The 20,243-nt window shown below is 45.6% G+C and overlaps 1 protein-coding gene across 4 annotated transcripts in view; it reads left to right on the top strand.

Annotated features, from left to right (window-relative positions):
• The window catches only part of PHACTR1 (phosphatase and actin regulator 1), a 527,166-nt gene that overhangs the window by 286,124 nt on the left and 220,799 nt on the right, over nucleotides 1-20,243 (top strand). Inside the window, exon 1 of one of the 4 annotated variants that reach the window (XM_026511501.4) lies at nucleotides 3,811-4,060. The exons of 2 other annotated variants lie outside the window; for them this stretch is intronic. In XM_026511501.4, coding sequence (XP_026367286.2) covers nucleotides 3,811-4,060 — 250 coding nt within the window. Of the gene's footprint in view, nucleotides 1-3,810; nucleotides 4,061-20,243 lie in introns of those variants that run through there. One more of the 4 variants, XM_048225806.2, reaches the window with a different exon arrangement.

Below are 20,243 nucleotides of genomic sequence, written 5' to 3' on the forward strand. Positions count from 1 at the left end.
TCATTCCTCTTGAATTTTAAGCTCTGTGGGATCAGGGGTCCTATCTGCTGTTTACTTTGGAAGCAGAATGTGTATTCCACTGGTAGGCAATTAGTACTATTGCCAGGCTGATGCCTGGGGGATGCTTCTCAAACCTTAATGTGCCTCTGAATCACCTGGAAGTCTTGCTAAAATGCAGGCTCTGGAGTACAGCTTGAGATGCTGCCTTTCTTCCCAAGCTCCCAGGTGACCGGATCAGCTGGTCTACAGAATTGTATTTTAAGTAACAGGTCTTAGGGCCCCAAACAAGCTTCAAGGAGGGGATCTACCAGTTAAGTGTATCCTAAAGAAGGGATGGGAACAAGATGGCCATGCAGCTAAGTGACACTGAGAGTGACCCCAGGGGAGACTTTCTCACTTGGATCCTGTGGGTAGAAATCCCATGCAAACTCCTCCATAGGCCCAGCGTTGAGAACCTCCGTTTAGGTGGCATAACGCTCTGCAATGTCCTTGCCTTCAGTGTTTCCCTCCTTCCTTTTCAAATTAAGAAATCCCACCAAAAAAGCTTTTATTTTTTTTCCAAGAATGCTGTCTGATGACCAGTTTCCTTCATTATCCGCGCAGGGAGGGGAGTAGCCGGAACAGCAACAGAGCTGAGCCATCATTGCAAGGATCATAATTAGCAGGTGTGTCTTCTGGGATGACACAGACCCAAACTCCGTGTAAGGTGTTTCTTGGCATTGGGAGCTATAGGGACATTCTAGTAATGGGTATCAGACGAAGGCTTCGCTGAGGTGGCATTCAAGGTAGAGAAGAGGGTCAAGCAAAAATGCCAGACACGGGTGTGTACACCTGCCCTACTGAGGGTCAGAGGAAAGGCGGCGCTGGGAGCCGCCAGACACAGACATCCTTCTTCCAAACTCCAGCCAGCACGAAGGTATATCCCGTCCTAGTCCTTTCTCCCCCACCTTCCGTTGCGGCAATAGGAGATAGTGCTTCTGAGCTTCCCAGTTCAGCCTGAGACACTAAGATTCCTGCATCTTCTAAGAGCAGCATGGTCTAATAGAACTTTCAGTGATGCTGGAAATGTTTCACCATCTCCCTGTCTAATTCAGTAGCCGCCAGGTACATGTGACTATCGGGCACGTGACCTGTGGCTGGAACAAGTGAGCGACTGAAATGTAATTTTATTTAATTTTAATCAATTTAAGTATAAATAGCCACAGGTGGCCAGTTGGAAGCTGCAGACTCAGGAAAAGCAGTTTAAGAAGATGGATCACCAACCAAGGGAATAGCACTCAGAGGTCTACCTTAGTCTCTTTAATTTGAATAAAGAGCCCCCATAACCGTGGGGCATCGCCTTTAATATTTGAGCCCAGGCTGGCGGTTGTGTCCATGTTCTCTGTGCTATGCCACTCGGCCAATTAAAATAGAGACCCCCAGAGCCTGTAGGTCTGTTTTAGTATTCAGTGAGTGCATAAAAGATTGCGGTGGGCTTAGTTGTTTTAATAGGACCGTGTGGGGTTTATGTGGGTCTCCTGTTCTGACCTGTGAGGCACGCGGTAAAGGGGGAAAGGCATGCAATTTTAAAAAGTCATTTAAGAAGCGATGTGTGTTTTCTTTTCTTTCTTTTTTTTTTTTTAAAGATTTTATATATTTATTTGAGAGAGATCGAGAAAGAGAGCGAGCATGAGTCGGGGGTAGAGGGAGAAGGAGAAACAGAGTTCCTGCTGAGCAGGGAGCCTGATGTAGGGCTGGATCCCAGGACTCTGGGATCATGACCTGAGCCGAAGGCAGACACTTAACCAACTGAGCCGTCCAGGAGCCCCAAGATATGTGTTTTCTTTGTTTTTGTTTTGTTTTGTTTTACAGGAGGTAGTTAAGTAGTAGTTTGGGGGAGGGATCTAGAGGATTTGGAAAAAATAACAAATGTTTGCCTATAACACAATGCAGTGTATTCCGTCATATACTCCACCAGCATAATAAATGGGGCCTCTGCCATCTCTCAGATAAGGCTTATAATTAGCCAGGGACCGAGTGACGTGAATCCGACATGAGAAGATACAGTGAGATTTACCTGCGGCTGGTTTGACTGGTAATCTAGGTGAGAAGGGAGGGGGTCCCTGAAGGTCCCAGTGGACACTGGGAGAGACTGGTGTAATGAAAGATGGCACAACTCTAACATGTGAATTCCATGTGAATTCCAGTCTCTGCCACCTACCTCTAGAGCAGGCTATGGCACTGGACGCTTAACGTCCCTAACTACACAATGAAGAAGAAACTGAATGTGCTCATTTGGGCAGAACATTTTGCAGGTGAGAAGTAGTATCCATGACAGAGTGGGAGCATTGCAATGATCAGAAGCTTATTATAACACAGTCATTTAATATCCCCTGTGGACTGTTGACACTTTTACCTGTGAGGGGAACCATATACATGGAGAGTTTGCCCAGCTGGGGGAGAGACTAGCAGTGATTTGCCCTTTGTGGAAGTATCAGTCGCAGGGTGTTATGAAATTAATTTGGGGGAAGTTCTAGAAACAACTAGCGGTGATAGTGCATCCATTAACTGACTATTTCAGTGGACTGGGGAACAAAGGGCAAAGGTTGTGGCTCACAAGGAATGAGGTGTGATGGGAAGATAGAGGCTTGGGGTTAGACACCCCAGGCTGTATGCACCTGTTTCACCATTAATGCCTTGCATCAAGATCACCTGGAGGAGCTTGTTAAATCTACAGATTCCTGGCCCTACACTTACCTACTAAACCAGAATTCCAGTGCTTAGGGGCCCCCAGATTTCTATTTTTTAAATAAGCACCCACAGTGGTTGTGATTTGAGGCTTCTCCCAGCCTTAGTTCTCTGAAAGATGATGTAGGATTCACAATATCTGAGTCCAGATTACTGTAATAGACAGAATGTGATTTTTTTTTTAAGCGCACAACAAAAAAGGCTCAACTCGTAGCTGGTGTTACCATTTGAGCCATGGGTCTGCTTACTGAAGGCACTGCTGTGTCTTTGGAAATCTCAGTAGATGTCATTCGCCTGGCTGAGCCTTACTCACCGTGCTAAGACAGCTGGGGAACCTTCAGGCAAATTAGCTGGGAGCCCGGAGTTTCAAGTTGCTGTTTCTGAGGATTCCTTTTAAGCAGCTTTTTCTGTTCCTTGTTAGTCTAAGTTTTAACGACACTGGTGGAAGGGCCCCTTCAGGATGGGGGATTTTTATGGAGGGTGAAAAGATCAATTATGTCCTAACAGGTTGCCAGCTCCAGGGAAAAGTCAAGGGCTATGGGCTGGACCCACTGGAGAATGGTAATTTGCTCTGGCCCACGAGAGAGGTGCTGGCACCCCGAGGCTTCGCGCGCAGCTGCCTTCGGTGTGGCACATCTTGCTTGCATTTGGCAGCGCGAGGCTTGAAGAAAAGGGGGAGGGGGAGGCTGGCGTTCTGCCCTGGAGCTCGAGAGAGTGAAGGTAGCTGCAAAACCCAGCAGGCGCAAAACGCCCGGGCTGAGATTTACGGAGGAGGGTGGGGCTGCCGGGGGAGAGGGTACACGTGAGGCCGCCAGAGGGGTGGGCGCGCCGCATCTCAGGTGAGACCGAGGAGTGCCTCCCGGAAACCCTCCTCCGGCCGCGGGGTTCGGATTGGCTCGGGCGGCGAGGTCGGCGAGGTCAAGACCCTTTCTGCGCCTTCCCCTGACCCGCCCCGCGGCGGTAGCGATGCCGTAGAGACGCGGGTGCGGGGCCGGGCGGGGGCATGCTGGCCGGGGCGGCGGGGCGCGGGTGGCAGCGCGCGGGGGCCCGAGCGGCGCCCGGCCCGGGGCGCCCGGGGGCCGGATGGCGGAGCCCACGCGCGCCGCGGAGCTGGGGAGGTTTGCGCTCCGCTCGCCGCGCTGCAGGGAGGGCGCGGTGCCAGCAGCGAGCGCCCAGAGACCCAAAAAGAAAGCTTTTTATTTGCTGAAGATGAAGCCCCTGAAGGAGCCTGCCCCCAACAACAACAACGTGTCCTTTGTGATCCATTGTCAACTAGGAAAGGAGATCAAACACATTTGCAGCAACTGCAGTCGGGGGGAGGACGCCCGGGACGGTAAGTGCCGGGGCCCGTCGGGGCGGCGGCAAGCGCGGGAGGCGGGGAGGTGGCGCGGCTGGTCCCCAGTTTGGGGGCGCCGCCGGCGTCTCAGCCTGGAAAACTGCGGGGACATCCGCCCGCCCGGCACTTTGCGGAGTGCTGCCCAGAACCAAACCCGGACCGCCACCGAGCATATACCATTGATGTATTTGCTCCCTCATACGAGGGGTTTGAAACAGTTAAATGGGCAGCTCTGGGATTTTCTCCCGGGCAGGTGGGGTTTGGGGGAGGGGGGGTTGTCAGGGGTCGCATTATTAGCTTTAAAAAGGTGGTTGCACCTGCTTTCCTAGCTTTCTGGGCTTCTTAGCTGTTCTCCCTCCCATCCTTGCGTTGTGATAGGCTTTGCTGGGCTGCGTGACAGATGTGGGGTTCGGGTGGGTTCACTTTGGCGAGGCGGTTTGGCCTCGGTCACAGCGCCCAGCGCCCTGGAGACTTGTGGAGTTGTTGCATGATTTCTGTTTAGAGTAAAACATGGCTGTGATTTTGGGAGCGCAGCTGCTGGCCCCTCTTGGAATGATGCCTAATGGCCAAAATGTGGGAGGTGGGGGAGGGGCTTGCAGCGGCTTCTTCCAGGTGAGCCTATGTGTGTGTGAGCCCAGGAACTTCCCCAGATCTGATCTGAAGTGGGGCGGTGAACGGGTGCCTGCCGGGCTGCCAGCGACTCTGGGCTGAAGGAGCCAAGAACGAGCGACAGCTCGGCGTGGACCCGGCAGAAACCACTGCAGATGTGGAAGCGCCTATGCATTTCGCTGGAGCCTCCGGGCGGTTCCGAAGCAGCTCACGGAGCCGACTCCGGAGGGCCAGTGAAGGTCGCAGAAAAGTTTTGGGCAGCAGATTTTGCAGGGCAAGCATTAGCTCCTGGCCAGCCCGAAGCTCAGGGCCTGGCTGACACTCCCACCTGCTTGGGCAGGCAGATTTTCCTAGCAACCAGGCGGGTTTAGCTTGTTCCCTTTGGAAAAACTGATATTAACCAGGATCCCTCCGTTCGCTGTCGGCCTCTGAAGTGCAAGGTAATGAAGTGACGGTGGCTTGGCTAATGTCTTTTCAAAATTAGAGTCCTGCCAGTGTGATTATACCTTTCTTTGATTAAGCTGTGAGAGAGGCTATGGGGGATAACACTACGCATCCTGGAGGAACACTGGAGCCATCGTAGGGCACACCAGTGCTGCTTGCGTTCGGTGTGGGGGAGGACATCCCTTTATGAGAAGCACACACTTACCCACATGTGTTTGGTCCTTCGGTTACTGTATACACTGATGACACTTCTGGAATATAAATGGATGAACAGGGTGATGCAAAGCCAGGCTTTTACCATATCATGTAATCGAGCCTGAGTTGCGGGCTAAAATATTTATTAAATGAATCACTCTGTTGACTGTGTTGCTCCCCACGTGGGCTGCTTCCACAGCCTTGGGAGTTGATTTAAATTAGGAGCTCTAAATGTTGCTACAGTAGGGAAAGGTCTGTGTCTGCGCTCAAGGATGTGTGGTTATGCAGACTGTCCCTGGTAAATGCGTTGGTGTACGTGGTCTGGGCACAGACTTCTGGTAACCTGCATCATCTCTACAGTCCCACACGCTCTGGAATGTCTTACGGAGCTAGCCATGGATGTTCACATAGCCTCTGATGCGACTAAAGTATTTAATTCAGAGGATTCTTGTACAGGGGAGACCTTGGACACCGCTAATCCTGCCTTTCTGGTGTGTGGTGCGCTCCCTTGAGCCGGTGAAATAGAATGAGGTCGAGTTGAACGGTTCTTCTTGCAGGGCCAGAGCCCAGGGCTGTACCGCCCGGTGTCAAAGGCAAGGAAGTTCAAATTTCACTTTCTGCAAAGATTAACCTTGTCTGATGGTTTCTCAGGAGTGAGCATTCTGTAAGATGAGTTCTCTAGACACTATTTTCAATTCCGCGACTCTCTTCTGTCTGCCAGGAGAGTTAGCTCTTTGGAAGGAAACGTGTAGTAAAGATTGTAGTCATGCAAACAGATTTGGGAGGGCTTCTCGGAAGAGGAGGTTTCCTGCGTTGTGTTCGGCACCATCAATGTGTCTGGTCTCTCACTCGGCACTCAGGAGGCCATTTGGTGGCAACCAAGGAAAGTTCTGGTCCCGCTGGAAAGCCTTTGCGTGAAAGTTGACACAGGCAGAATTTTACAGAGGCCTTGCTCACTGACTCTATTTCTTTATATATAAAGATGACAGTTCTTTTAAAAAGCAAATTTCAATAACTTGCCGTGTAAAGGCAACCTATAACTAAAAATATTTGGCTAATATAGAATACACTTTAAAGGAAAAAAAATATTCCTGGCTAGTTGAACATATATTAAAGGTGAAGTTACATTTTAGCAATTTGTATTTTACTTAAGAGTGTTTAAAAAAATTCCTGGTATCCACGAGCTAGTATTAAAAATGCTTTGCTGACCTTATTTTAAGTAATCTTCTATTTAAAAAAAGCTGTAGAATACAATTCACCGTTAATGGTCAAATATAGGTTTCTTTCTTTCATTTTTGCTGTTTTGGTTACCTTACTGAAACCATTTTCAAATCAGGAAGCAAGTTTCTGTAGCATTTCAGTGCTAAAGACCAAGTACTCAGAGCAAGGACAGGGTAGAACAAAAATTCAGACCCTTGTCTGTCTTTAAAATCAAGGTGCTTTCTACCATGCCATCAAATTGTCTTTTTTTAAAAAGTATCACCCACACTGAATATAGAAACTTAGGTACTATGATGTGTGTGTGTGTGACATACAGATGCAGTCCTATAGGCCAGGTTTATTAGGATATGGAATTAGAAGGAATTGTGGAATTCCTAAGTAGGCTTTAATTTTTTTTATCTGCCTTATCTATTAGATAGAGAAGCTGGAATTGGTAGGAACAGAGGGAGAAAAACATTTAGCTAAGTGGATTAGAAGTAATGTACATTGTAAAGCTACAAGAAACATGGCTAAATCATCACAGGTCTTCCACTGCAAGTCAATACGAGAATATTATTTAATTTACAAATAGTTAAAAGCAACTTCAGGGAGGAATCTATTCTAGAAGGCAAAGTATTTCTGGATATCATTTTACACATATTTTCTATTCTCATTTGAATTCCTTTTAAGTCTATTAATAGTGAGGGATTATCATAGGAATTACAACACATTAATCATTACTAAGATGTAATTTCAAGTAATTTTAATAGAAATAAGACATTTTAACATTTTAAAACACTTCAGACATATTTTGAAGCTTCTGTCTTATGGCATATTTTACAACTAATCAAATGATAAATAGATTTAGAAATAAGACCTATTGATTACAGCTGCTACTCAGTGCCTTTCACATGTGACTAATCAATATTTCAAGGTTGCCTTCATTTTACTAAATATGATTTCTATTCAAGTATTCATACAGACGTTCATGAATCCGTTGACTCACTAGACACCTTTCCAAATTTCGTTTTAGGGATTACAAATACCATGTTTTCTTGTGAATTCCAATACAAACTTTTGGAGTGACAACAATTTGTCATAGTGCTTCCTGTTAATGACTGGAGGGTTCATTCAGCAAGACAGCCTTTGGGAAGAGAACACCTTTTGGGTTTCTGTGGGTCAAATCCTTCATCTTGCAGATGAGAAAATTGAGGTGCATCGTGATAGGTGAGCAGGCCTCTGTGACCCACTTGGTGTCAGGGCTCCTTGCAGACCCTGTTCCTTCATGAAGTCCAAGACTGGATCCTGGCTGCTCCACTCGCTGGGCGGCTGTAGGATACCACAGTATTAACTTCTGTATGGAACTGTGTGGATTAAATGAGATAATGGGCACAAAGCATTTAGTGCAGTGCCGGCAAGAGAAGGTGCTCGAGAAGTACTTGCTGTGATTACTACCATTTGTAGCGTTACTACTAAGTCCAATATTGCGTTTTTCCTCCTCCTCCTGTGCTGCTTGGCCTCTTCCTTGGATTGAGTCCAAAATGAAAGCACTCATTTCTACTCTGTATTTAACAGTTAAAACCTAGATTTCTTTTTACTTTATTTGAGAGAGAGAGCTTAAGCAGGGGTGGGGGCAGTGGGAGAGGGAGAAGCAGACTCCCCCGCTGAGCAGGGAGCGCAACACAGGGCTCGATCCCAGGACCCCTGGATCACGACCTGAACTGAAGGCAGATGCTTAACCGACTGAGCCACCCAGGAGCCCCTAAAACCCGTATTTCTAATAAGGCAAGTGAAGTAAAAGTGAGCCTGGGGAAGGGCCCCTTCAGCATCGCAGAGGTCAGAAGTATTTTGTTGCTTTAAAGCTTTAACCATCACGACCAGTATGTTCTAGGTAAAAGGACTCGCGCGCGGATCTAAATTTACAATGACTAAGCATGTGTTTGGTCTGTTGAGTTATCAAAGAAATGGGCAAGATGAGATCCAGTTCTTTCTCTGGGAGGAAGGCCAAGAGCTGAGAGCAGTAGTAGCCAGAGAATTTTATGGGCAGGGGCCCGAAGGACCCTCGGAGGCATAGGGACAGCTCTGGCCAGAAGCAAGGGATAGAGGCTTGAGAGTGCTTCCTTGAGGTCAGGAGAGCCGAGGAAGTGCTCTGACTCGAGCCGAGTGTAGGGTTGTGTGTCACCTGGAGAGGAAGGGCACTTGCTCAAGCTATTGGGTAGAGAGGTAAGGAAGGGCTTAGCAGCATGTTGGGACGAGTATACAGAGTGGGGAATTCTAATGCAGTTGGGTCTTACAACTAACTGTGTTGGAGTATTGGGTACTCACCCAATGGAGTTGTTGACTGATTCTCTTATAATCATTCATAAAATCAGCCGCTTGAGTGTGCAGGGCCCCCTCAACTGAAGGGTACTTATCAACAGGTACAGCAACCAGTTGGTACCTTTGAAAAGTCTGGACTTTAATGAGAGCAGCAGCAAGTAAACTGTTGACTTATCTGAGGAAGCCGTTAACTGAGTGAGTAAAGCAGGAGGGCTTCCTAAAGGAGGTGACATATTTGAACTAGGACACCACAGAGGAGTCCTTTCGGTAAGGGAGAAACCATACACAAAGGATCGAAGCTGTAAAAGAGCATGACTTGCTTGGGAAAGGGGAGAAGTTCAGCAGGTAGAATTTGTGAAATGTCAGGGGGGCGAGGAAATGACCTGACTTTGTTTGGAAACATATGTTGAGGCAATTCATTTTCTTCCAGCAATATGTTTGTGAAGCACTTTTTATGTACCAAGTTAAGTATTAGGAATATAAAAATCAGTAAGACCTTATGGTCTTTGCCCTGAAATACCGTATAAAGGAGTCCAGGGAGATCGGTAGACAAGTGCGTGTGCAGAAGTTTTAAAAGTGTTTGAGAGAGAAAGGTATTGTTTCAGAGCCAGAAAGAGAGTGTGGTCAGTCCCACCTTGGGCATGAGGGACGTCTGGAAAATCCTGGGACAGTTTATGGAGTTTGAATTCCATCCTGTGATCCCTGGAGGCTGCACAGGGCTTTCTCCTTTGCTTGTTTGTTTTAAAGCATTCATTCATTCCCTTATTTATTTAGAGTGCATGCGAGGGCGAGGGCAAGGGCAAGGGCGAGGGCGAGGGCAAGGGCAAGGGCAAGGGCGAAGGCATCTCTACACTGAGCACAGAGCCCGATGCAGGGCTCGAGCCCACAGCCTGAGTCAAAACCAAGAGTCGGGCCCTTAATCGACTAAGTCACCCAGGTGCCCCTGCACAGGAGTTTTTAAGCAGAGGTGGCATGAACAAGTCACCTTTTTAAAACTATCATTATGGAAAATTGTTCACATACACAAAAGTAGAAAAGGATAATAAGCCCCTCTGAGTTTATCACCCACATTGCCCCACTCCTGTATTCTACTGAAGCACATGTGAGTGAGTTTTTATGATGGTGTTGCCAGCAGTGCCTAGGCAAGGACCAGACAAGAGAAAGGTATTCCAAGACTTGAAGCAGTCTAAGTGTCAAAAGACCAAGATTCTGCGATTCTGTTACAGACTCCTAAAAAGCTCCAGGAACACCAGTAATTCAAAGTCAGTTGGCCTTCTGTTAGCAAAGCTTTGAACTTATATGTGATTTTACTAATAACTTCCCCTTCCATTTTAGTAACTTCTGATGCTTTACAGATGACATCCATAAATACTCCATTTAGGAGAAGAGAGGCTAAAAATATTTGTAAAATCTACAGCTTGAAGTATACCCACATGTCTAAAGGAGATAAAAAGGATTAATGGAGAAGATACATACATAAAGCCGTACTGGTGGGGGGAGGGCTCGGTACTTGTTTAGGGGCCCCAAACATTCATCTCTGCAGTTTGGTAATTCGCATGAATGGTAAAAACTTTTAGGGCTTCAGTAAGTGTACGGAGTTTTTGGTTTTGTTGAGAGAGAGAGCGCGCGCAAGCATGCATGCATGTGTGCAGAGAGAGAATCTTAAGCAGGCTCCTTGCTCAGTGTGGAGCCCAATACAGGGCTTGATCTCACGACCCTGAGATCATGACCTGAGCCAAAATCAGGAGTCAGATGCTTAACCTACTGAGCCACCCAGGCGCCCCACAATTTTCCTTTTTTAAAAACCAGTCGCTGCCTAGAAGTGATACCATGCAGTGTTTGTCTTTCTTTGCCTGCTGTATTTCACTTAGCAGATTGCTCGCAAGATAGCGTCTATGTTGTTGCAAATGGCAGGGTATCCTTCTTTCTCTTGGCTGAATAATAGTCCAACGGTATATATACCACATCTTTATCCATTCACCCACTGAATTGGTCGTTTCCACCTCATGGCTATCATGAATACTGCAGTGAACATGGATGTGCAAATATCCCTTCACTATTCTGTCTGTATTTCCTTTGGGTCTATACCAGAAGTGGATAGCTGGATCATATGGTAATTCTATTTTTAATTTATTGAAGAACTTCCATACTGTTTTTTCTTTAATAACTGCATCAGTTTAAATTCTCACCAATAGTACACAAGGGTTCCCTTTTCTCGAGATCCTCACCAACACTTGTTATTTCTTTGTTTGCTTGTTTAAGGTAATAGCCATTCTAAGAGGTGGGAGGTGATCTCTCATTGTGGTTTTGGTTTGCATTGTCCTGATGATGAGTGATGTTGAGCACCTTTTCATGTAGCTGTTGGCCATTTGGAGTCTTCCCTGGAAAAATGTCTACTCAGATTCTCTGCTCATTTTTTTAAAAAGATTTTATTCATTTGAGAGAGAGAGAACACAAGCAGGGGGAAAGAGAGAGGGAGAAGCAGGCTCCCCGCCAAGCACGGAGCCCAACGTGGGGCTCGATCCCAGGACCCTGGGACCATGACCTGAGCCAAAGGCAGATGCTTAACCATCTGAGGCACCCAGGCAGGTTTCTCTGCACATTTTTAATCGGATTATTTGCTTTTTTGCCCTTGAATTGTATGATGACTTTATATGTTTTGATACTAACTCCTCATTGGATATATGACTTGCAAATACTTTCTCCCATTTCTTAGATTGCCTTTTATTTTGTTGATGACTTCCATTGCTGTGCAGAAGCTTTTTTTTTTTTTCAGTTTGATATAGTCCCATTAGTTTATTTTGCTTTTTTTTTTTTTTTTTTTTTTTTGCTTTTGGTGTCAAATCCAAAAAAATCACTGCCAAGATCCATGCCAAGGAACTTATTTCCTATCTTTTCTTCTGGGAGTTTTATGGTTTTAGGATTTACATTCAAGTCTTTAGTGCATTTTGAGTTGATTTTTGTGTGAGGTGCATGTGGCTGTCCAGTTTTCCTAGCACCATTTCTTGAAAAGATGATCATTTCCTCTGTTGTATATTCTTGGCTCCTTTGTCATAACTAATTGACCATATATGCATTTTTTTTCCCCCTCTGGGCTTGCTATTCTGTTCCATTGGTTGCTTTTGTGCCAGTACCATACTGTTTTGATTACTATAGCTTTGCAATATAGTTTGAAACCAAGAGGTGTGATGCGTCCTGCCTTTTTTTTTTTTTTTTCTTTAAGATTTATTTATTTTAGAGCGGGAGTGGAGGGAGGGGCAGAGAGAGCATCCTCAAGCAGACTCCCCACTGAGTGTGGAGCCCAACACGGGGCTTGATTCCAAGACTCTGAGATCATGACCAGAGCTGAAATCAAGAGTCAGTCGCTTAACCAATTGAGCCACCCAGGCACCCCGTCTCCTGCCTTTTTAAAGAATGCTTCAGCTACTTGGCGTCTTTTGTGGTTCCATATAAATTTGAGGATTTTTTTTTCTATTGCTATGGAAAATGTCATTTCTAGTTCTATGGAAAAGTTTCAGTTGCTTTAGGGAGATGTAATCCACACACCATACAATTCATCCATTTAAAGTGTATAATTCAAAGAGTGTTTGTATATTCACAGAGTTGTGCATCCATCACCAGAATGAATGTTAGAACACTTTCATTACCCAAAAAAGAAACCCCGCCTCCCATCCCATCTTCAAACCTATCCCTGCAATCCTCCTATCCTCTACGAACCCTAGATAACCAATATGCTTTTTGTTTCTATAGACTTCCCTAGTCCGTACATTTCATATCAGTGGAATCATGCAACAAGTGATCGGGTGCCTGTTGTCTTTCACTTAGCTTTGTACTTTCAAGGTTCTTTTCCATGGTTCAGTCTGTGTCAGTACGTCATTTATTTTTATTTCTAAATCATTGGGTGGATGTGACACATTTTGCTTATCCATTAGGTAGTTGGACATATAGGTCTCTACCTTGTGGCTATTACGATAATACTGCTGTGAGCATTCATGTACAAGTTTTAGTGTAGACATAATTCTCATTTCTCCTGGATCTATACCTAGGAGGAGAATTGCTGGATCATACAGTAACGCTGTTTAACCATCTGAGGAACTGTCAGACTCTTTTTCAAAGTGGCTGCACCCTTGGACCTTTCCACCCGCAATGACTATATGAAGGTCCCATTTCTCTACATCCTTTCTGACACTTGTTACCTGTGTTTTTGATTATAGCCTCCCTAGAGGATTTTTTTTTAAAGTGAGAAGGTTCTGAGTTGGTGGTCACGAAGAGGGTAATGCAGTCCATTTCAGGAAGCCAGTAAGGTTTTTTAGAAAGCCTAGACACCTTACATAGCTCTCTTTATATTGCACTTTGTAATTAGCACGTTATTTCCTTGTGATCATCACAGTAGCCTTTTCAGGTTGGAATTACTATTGTGACTGTGTTAGAGAAGAGGGAACAGAGCTCCAGAGCGCTCGTGGCTTCCTGCACATCACGAGCTGATGCTGCTGTCCCTGGACTGTCCCCCTGGAGCCACCTCCACAACTATGTTGGCTGCTGCTGAGATGTGAACCTCTGAGAAGAGACTAGTTATTTTGGTTAGTGAAATTCAGCTTCTTGAAGTGATTAATTAAAGGTGAAAAAGACTCTTAAGAAAAATCTGGGCAAAAACCAACACCCAAAGCAAACTGTCAATTCATTAAAAAGGGCAAGAGGAGATTGCATTTCTTCCACTTGTAAAATGAATTTCCCTCTCTTCCCTGAAGATGTTGCTGAGGTGCCTGAAATCTGGCTCGATCGAAGGTCCGTGAGCTTTGGCTCATGAGCCCTCTCCCTGTTTTTGTAGGTTGAGGAGGTGTTTTTGTTTGTTTTTACAATTTCAAAAGGCTGACCAAAATCAAAGGAAGACTAATATTTAGGGACACAGACACTTAGGTGAAATTCAAATGTTGGTGTTTATAAATAAAGTTTTATTGGCACACAGCCATGCACAATCATTTATGTACTGACCATGGCAGCAACTGCAGAGCTGAGTACTTGCAACAGAGACCCGTAAAGCCTAAGATGTTTACTCTCTGACCCTCATCAGAAAAAGTCTGCTGACCCCTGACTCTATCAAAGTTCTTGTGCTGAGAAGTTGTCCCTCCTAACCACCTCAGCACGATATCTGAGTTAGAATCCATGGGGACCCTGAGGTGCCTGGGTGGCTCAGTCGTTAAGCCTCTGCCTTCGGCTCAGGGCGTGATCCCAGGGTCCTGTGGTCGAGCCCCGCATCGGGCTCCCTGCTCCGCTGGGAGCCTGCTTCTTCCTTTCCCACTCCCCCTGCTTGTGTTCCCTTTCTCTCTGGCTGTCTCTCTCTGTCAAATAAATAAATAAATAAAATCTTAAAAAAAAAAAAAGATCTGGGGGACCCTCTCCTGTCCATGACGCTCACCTGGACTGCAGTTCTGGTCTTTATCAAGGGCTACTTGATATCCTAGGGTGTCCAGAGGGACCGATTTAAAGTGAAAATCCACCTAAAAAGGAACCACTTGTGGGAATTGGGTCTGTGGATTATCTTTGCTCTCCACCCGCACCCTGACCTTTATGTGGGCTTCAGGCTGGCACATTTTACAAAGACACTGGATTTTAAATCCCCACCTAAGAGCTCAGCATCTTGACTCTGTTATTGTTTCGGCATGAACTTTAGAATAATCGCCTTTGCTATTTTGGCACATGGAGATTTGCCTCCACAGTAATTATTTTGCAACCCACAAAAGTAATTATAAAATCAAATAATTATCTTCTAAACAAGCTGTAACCCCAGCATGGTTCTTGGAGGGGGAGGGGAGTTCCCATTCTTCACTTTTCGTTTTTAGGGGTGTCACATTCTGTGCCCCTTGTTTCCCCCTCCACCTTACCTCTGTTCTTGTGTTATTTCAAGTACAATAGCAATCTATAATGAAGCAAGAGCTACTTTCAAAGCAACCTCTTCAAAACAATAGCCCTGCTCCAAGTATATGAGCAGAAGGACAGAAGAGCAAGCAAGAAAAGGGACAAGCAAAGCCTGATTTAATCGTTCGGGTAATAGGAAATAAAATTGCAAAAGGGAAGATCAGCCTACCAGACTGTGTTACTGGTTGGTTTGAGTTTTTGAGAGCTGCACTGTAGTGAGGTCTCCAGGTTCTGAAGGTGTTCTCAGTGGCTGGCACCGGTGTTTCCTGGCACGAATGGAAGAATGAAATCTGCCGCACAGTTAGCGACCATCCGTCTCCGACAGGCTGGGCACATACCAGAATTAGGTTATTTCTTGAGAGACTTAGAGTCTGTTTATGAGTGTTTGACATGACCGGCAAACACTGTACATAACATTTATTTATATGTTTGGAAATTGGCACCTGTCTGATAAACGAAGCTACTTGCCTATAATGAAACTGATCTTAGTGACAGGGAAACATCACAGACCTGCTACAGTTCAAGAATCGCCCTCTGCAAATTTCAGTAACTCAACTAATTTGTAACTTTCTTTGCCAGCCCACTAAAAAGTCAAACATGCTACAGCTGGGAGCTCATCCTCCCCAGATGAACACATAGCGAACCTTTTGGCTTGCCCAGAGCCCTAATGTGGTCACATCCAGAATAAATAGTATGGTGCAGTTTCCTACCGGCCATAGTATGAATTATTCATGCACTATTAAGCAGCCTGTGGTCAGAACACCACAACCCAAAGTAAAACTGAATACAAAAGAGATTTTAATATTTGCAGCTGAAAGAGCCCTGTGCAGTGGAAATAGAAGCGATGGGAGGACACCTGGGGGGCTCAGTTGGTTAAGCGTCTGATTCTTGGTTTCAGCTTAAGGTCATGAAGGGAGATTCTTGAAGATTCTCTGTCCCTCTTCCCACTCTCGTGTGAGCTCGTTTTCTCTCAAATAAGTAAATCTTTAATTTAAAAAAAAAGGGAAATAGAAAATGATAAGCTACTGGACCCCTCCCATCCTTGCCTGGGGTCTTTGAGATTGAATCATGATGTATATGTAGATTTCTTGTGGTAGGAACATAGAAATAGCTTGGGGTACCTGGTAATTGTAGTAATTTTTGGACTGCACACCTGTGTTAACTTTTCAAGTTTTACTGGAAGGCAGAAGAGGGGAACATATCCAAAAAAGGAATATCTGTATTCGAGAAATAAAAGACAAAATGTAACCAATGAGAAGAGAGAGTCTTTGGAAGAAAACTTACAAGTATATTGAAATATATATCTATTTCATATATATAAACCAGATAAGAGAGGGGTTGCCCTCTCTGCCCTCCCATAGTGCCCTAGAATCCTAGAGATTTTAGAACCACAGTTTAAATGCTGTTCTCTGCATTGCTCCATTTAGATGAGATACAATGTACTGCAGAGTGATTATTGCATTTCTAGAATATAAACATCACATCCTAACGGGATTACACCCTAAATTTTAATTCAGTGGAGATGATGAAACATCTAGAGCAGCTGTGATATAAATAAGGTATAACCAAATAGGTTATAAGGGGGGGGTGTGTGTGTGTGAGAGAGAGAGTGTGAGAGAGAGAGCGCGCACAGTACAGATGCATACCCTAGGGTAAAGTTAGCTTTGAGAAAATGTACAAATTGGCTGAAGAATTACATCATATATAAATGAGTAGGAATATAACATTTTTAGATTCAAATTATTTTAGTAGAAATGTTTACTCTCACACCAACATTAATAATCACCTCTTTTAAAAAAGCTGCCTAAAATGAGATAGGATCTGGTGCACAATCCCTTTTGCTCCCTTCTTCACATTGTTGATGGTCCTGAAACTCACCACTGGATTTGTAAGCAAGTGTATTGAAGACCAAACCGGAATGACATTTAACACTTAAACCATAAGCGTGACAGATGGGTCAGTGTGTGTTACTAGCTCAAAGTCCATAATTCACCGTGAACGCAATGGCACAAATTTACTTTGAAAAACACCCTAGCCTAAATTACAGTAAGATTTAACTGGGAGGATTTCCACCATGATTTTGGAAAGCAGACACAGCTTATTTTTATTGCAAAATCCTAAGAGTGCGATTCCTGGCAGTGTTTACCAGAGAGAAGGAATTAGCAGCCTCAAGGGGAGGGTTAGGAAAACAGAGCACCCTCTGGGAATCCGCTCCTGCGTCTCTGTTCCAGTGGCCTCCCCGGAAACTGGCTTCAGACAGGTCACTCAGTCCCGACCCTCTTTTCTTTCTTGTGAAAGGGGGTGCCGGACAGGAGGGCCCACTTGTTTTTGCAGAGGGTCTCGAGAATATTCAGGAGGCATCTGGACCGTTTTCAAAAATAAACACAGGGGTGTGTTGTGCTTTTATATCCATGGTACCGGCTTGCCTTGCACATTCGAAAGGGAGGAAGGAGATGCGCTACCCTTTTCTCTTCGTCTTCTCCTCTCTGTTCGTGGGTGATGACGGGTGGAAGACCAGAGGTCCAGACAGGCTGGATGACCTGTAGGACTGGGCAAATGACCGCTGTTTGATTTCAAGGTGAAAGAGCAGAGGGGTTCCCTGAGCGAGTGAACAGATGGCAGCATTGTTGCTGCTACACTGATTCTGGCTGTGAGTGCCCCCCTTTTCCCTCTACCCTCCCCCATCCCCCAGCCTCAGCCGAGCCCTTCTCAGCCTGTGCAGGTCACTCTGAACAGCAGTCTCCTGAAGGCTGATCTAGAGACCGAGCACTGCCCATTGCCGGTCATCCTACTCAGAAGAAAAGGCTGCACATTCTCCAGCAAGGGTGGCGGGCTGAGGTCCTCTGGGAAGTACAGATCCTCTTCGGAATTCACAGCCCTCTGCTCTTCAGCTAAATCCATAGAAACCACAGAGTTTTAAAAATGAACGACTATGTCTGTGACTTAGAGATACAAGTGTTGGAGTGGATAGAGGGAGCCGTCTGGAAGCGGGTGGTAAAATTGTGGGACTTTGACCCTCCACCTTTGGTCTTGATTTGCTCCCTTTCTTTGCTTCCTTATGGGTGTTCAGGGTCCTATTCTGTTGGGTTCCTCCCAAAAGACAAAAGTTTAAGTTTGCCTTACTGCTTGTGGGAAAACAATTTTTTTTGCCTGGCGTCTAAATATGTTGAGGTCTGGATTGTTAGAACCAGTCCAAGGTAATAAGGCAGAAAAGACCAGTTCTTCCGTGCCATTTGGAAATACGGTCTGCCCAAATTCTGGGATCTGTGCCGTTCCAGCAGAGACCAGCAGAAAGCACTCCCCTTCCTGCCAAAGACTTAAAGTTAAGGGGGGGGGGGGGGGGCTGTGTCATGTTTCTCTGCTATTTCGTGTCCCAAAGCAGCTCTGATTACGGTGTGAGAAACTTTATAATTCAAGTTCGAAAGTTCAATGTTGAAATGTTTGTCAACTCTAATGAGATGTTTTCCGGAAAGTGTTCTGCGTAACACTTGCTCCTTAGGATGGTAATAGATGGTATGTGAAAAATTTCAAGATCAAACTCATTTGGAAAACAGAGCTAAAACAAAGTGAAGTAGATTGTTCTAACCTCTGAGCCCGTGGTATGCCATGTGCATGGTGAAGTTTCACGGAAAAAGTATATATACTTGTTTACCCAAAGTTACCCCAATGATCAGTGTGGTTTTGTTTTTTTCTTTTCCCCTGGGGGTGGGGAGAGTATCACAAGGGATGAATGTCCCAGAGGAAAATTAACGTGCTATTTCAGAATCCTCCTGTAGAAAATACCATATTGATTGAATATGTTTCGTACTTGGAGAGATATGGAACTTTACAGAACAATGAGGTTCATTCATGAATATTTCCTTCCAGCAGAAGCTATTAGCACTAAACTTTACATACGAACTGAAAAGGAATATGTTTGCTGAACATATTGATTCAGTGATTTTTCTGGTTAAAAGAGCTCTGAATGCAAATTATTCTGTTGAGCGTACATGTGCGTCAGTCCACCAGGCACCAGAGGCTCCCTGCTTCCCTAGTCAGGCTCTAGAACCATAGGGCAGGGCCCCGGCTTGCAGAGACTTGTGGTCGCCATGTGTGGAATATTTGAGGTCCGTGTTACTCAGCTGCAGGCCTACTGACATTTTGGACTGGATGATTCTTTGTGGGGGGTGGAGGGCCCTGTGCTTCATACGATATTCAGCATCCCTGGTCTCTACCCACAAAATGCCAACAGTCTTAAAAATGCACCTGGGATTTTATTTAATCAGGTATGGTAAGGGGACAGACAGGGAGATAACTGCCTCTGAATGAAGAGTTTATTTCTTAACCATCTGTAAGAGGTTGGGACGCATGCGTGCCAGTACTGGGATTGGTCCAGAGACAGAAAGACCAAGGGGAGAGCCTAGCTGAGAGTCTTCATTGTGTTTTTTGCAGGGAAGGAAGGTGCAAGTCAGGATAGGCAAGGTTGAGCAAGTGTAGGGTTGAATGGTCTAAGTCATGATGACTGGCTCAGCTGTTGAGTGGTCTCTGGTGGTCAGGTACCTGGCCCTGGAGTGATTTAGAACAGAGCAAATACTAACTTGGCGCATGAGAATTAGATGAGGTGCTTGGGGTTGGTTGGTTTGCATATGAGAGACATGGCAGCAGGCAAGTTAATGACCGTCCCTAGGAATCAACTAGCCCTGGGAGGGGCAGTCTCTCCTGGAGCCTGGATGTCAGGGCATCGCAAAATACTAAAAGTACAAAAAGCGTGATTGAAACAGCTACCTCCCAGTTACAACAACCCAAAATCTCCAGACATTGCCAGATGCCCCCCGAGGGGGCAAAATCACCCCAGGGGTTAGGAACCACTGATTAAGGAACAAGGTGGGTAGTGCCAACCATGAGTGATCTCACCAAAGCAAGAGAGCAATGTGGACTCAAGTCCCAGGAGAAGGCTTTGTGTGGAGATGCTGCTTTGGATCGGCAGAAGTCAGGAAGGAAGAAGTCTTGAGTAGGGGGATTCACATGAGCTCGAACAAAGGCGAGGGTGGGGGGGCGGAGATTAAGTGTACTGATGTTCAGATGTTAACAGTGACATTGTATTCATTTATTACACGCCAAGCCCTGTGCCAATGATGGGAATTGTGTCCTTCATCTTCCTAAAAGATGAGTAGTATTTATCTCATCTTGACAGAAAAGGAAACTGAGACTCAGGGATTAAGCAGCATGCTGGGTCATACCGCTGGGTATGTGTCGGTGTTAGGTTCCGAAATCAGGTCTCTGTGATTAGAAATAACATCAGGTAAGGTTAAAGGTTATTCAGTTACCGAAGCGTCTAGACTTAAAGGTATGTGGTACCCCTCAGCAGGGGTCCGGTACAATGGAGAGGGTGTCTCGGTTCATCTGGCAGCAACAGCCTGCAGGAGGCACAGGGGAGCTGGTCGCAGGTGGGCTGGGGTGCTGCTGAGCTGGGCGAGACCAGGTAATACAGGTGTGATGATCCCTGCTTGGTCAAGGG

This window comes from Ursus arctos, unplaced genomic scaffold (assembly GCF_023065955.2).
Source record: "Ursus arctos isolate Adak ecotype North America unplaced genomic scaffold, UrsArc2.0 scaffold_31, whole genome shotgun sequence".
Classification (NCBI taxonomy): domain Eukaryota; kingdom Metazoa; phylum Chordata; class Mammalia; order Carnivora; family Ursidae; genus Ursus; species Ursus arctos.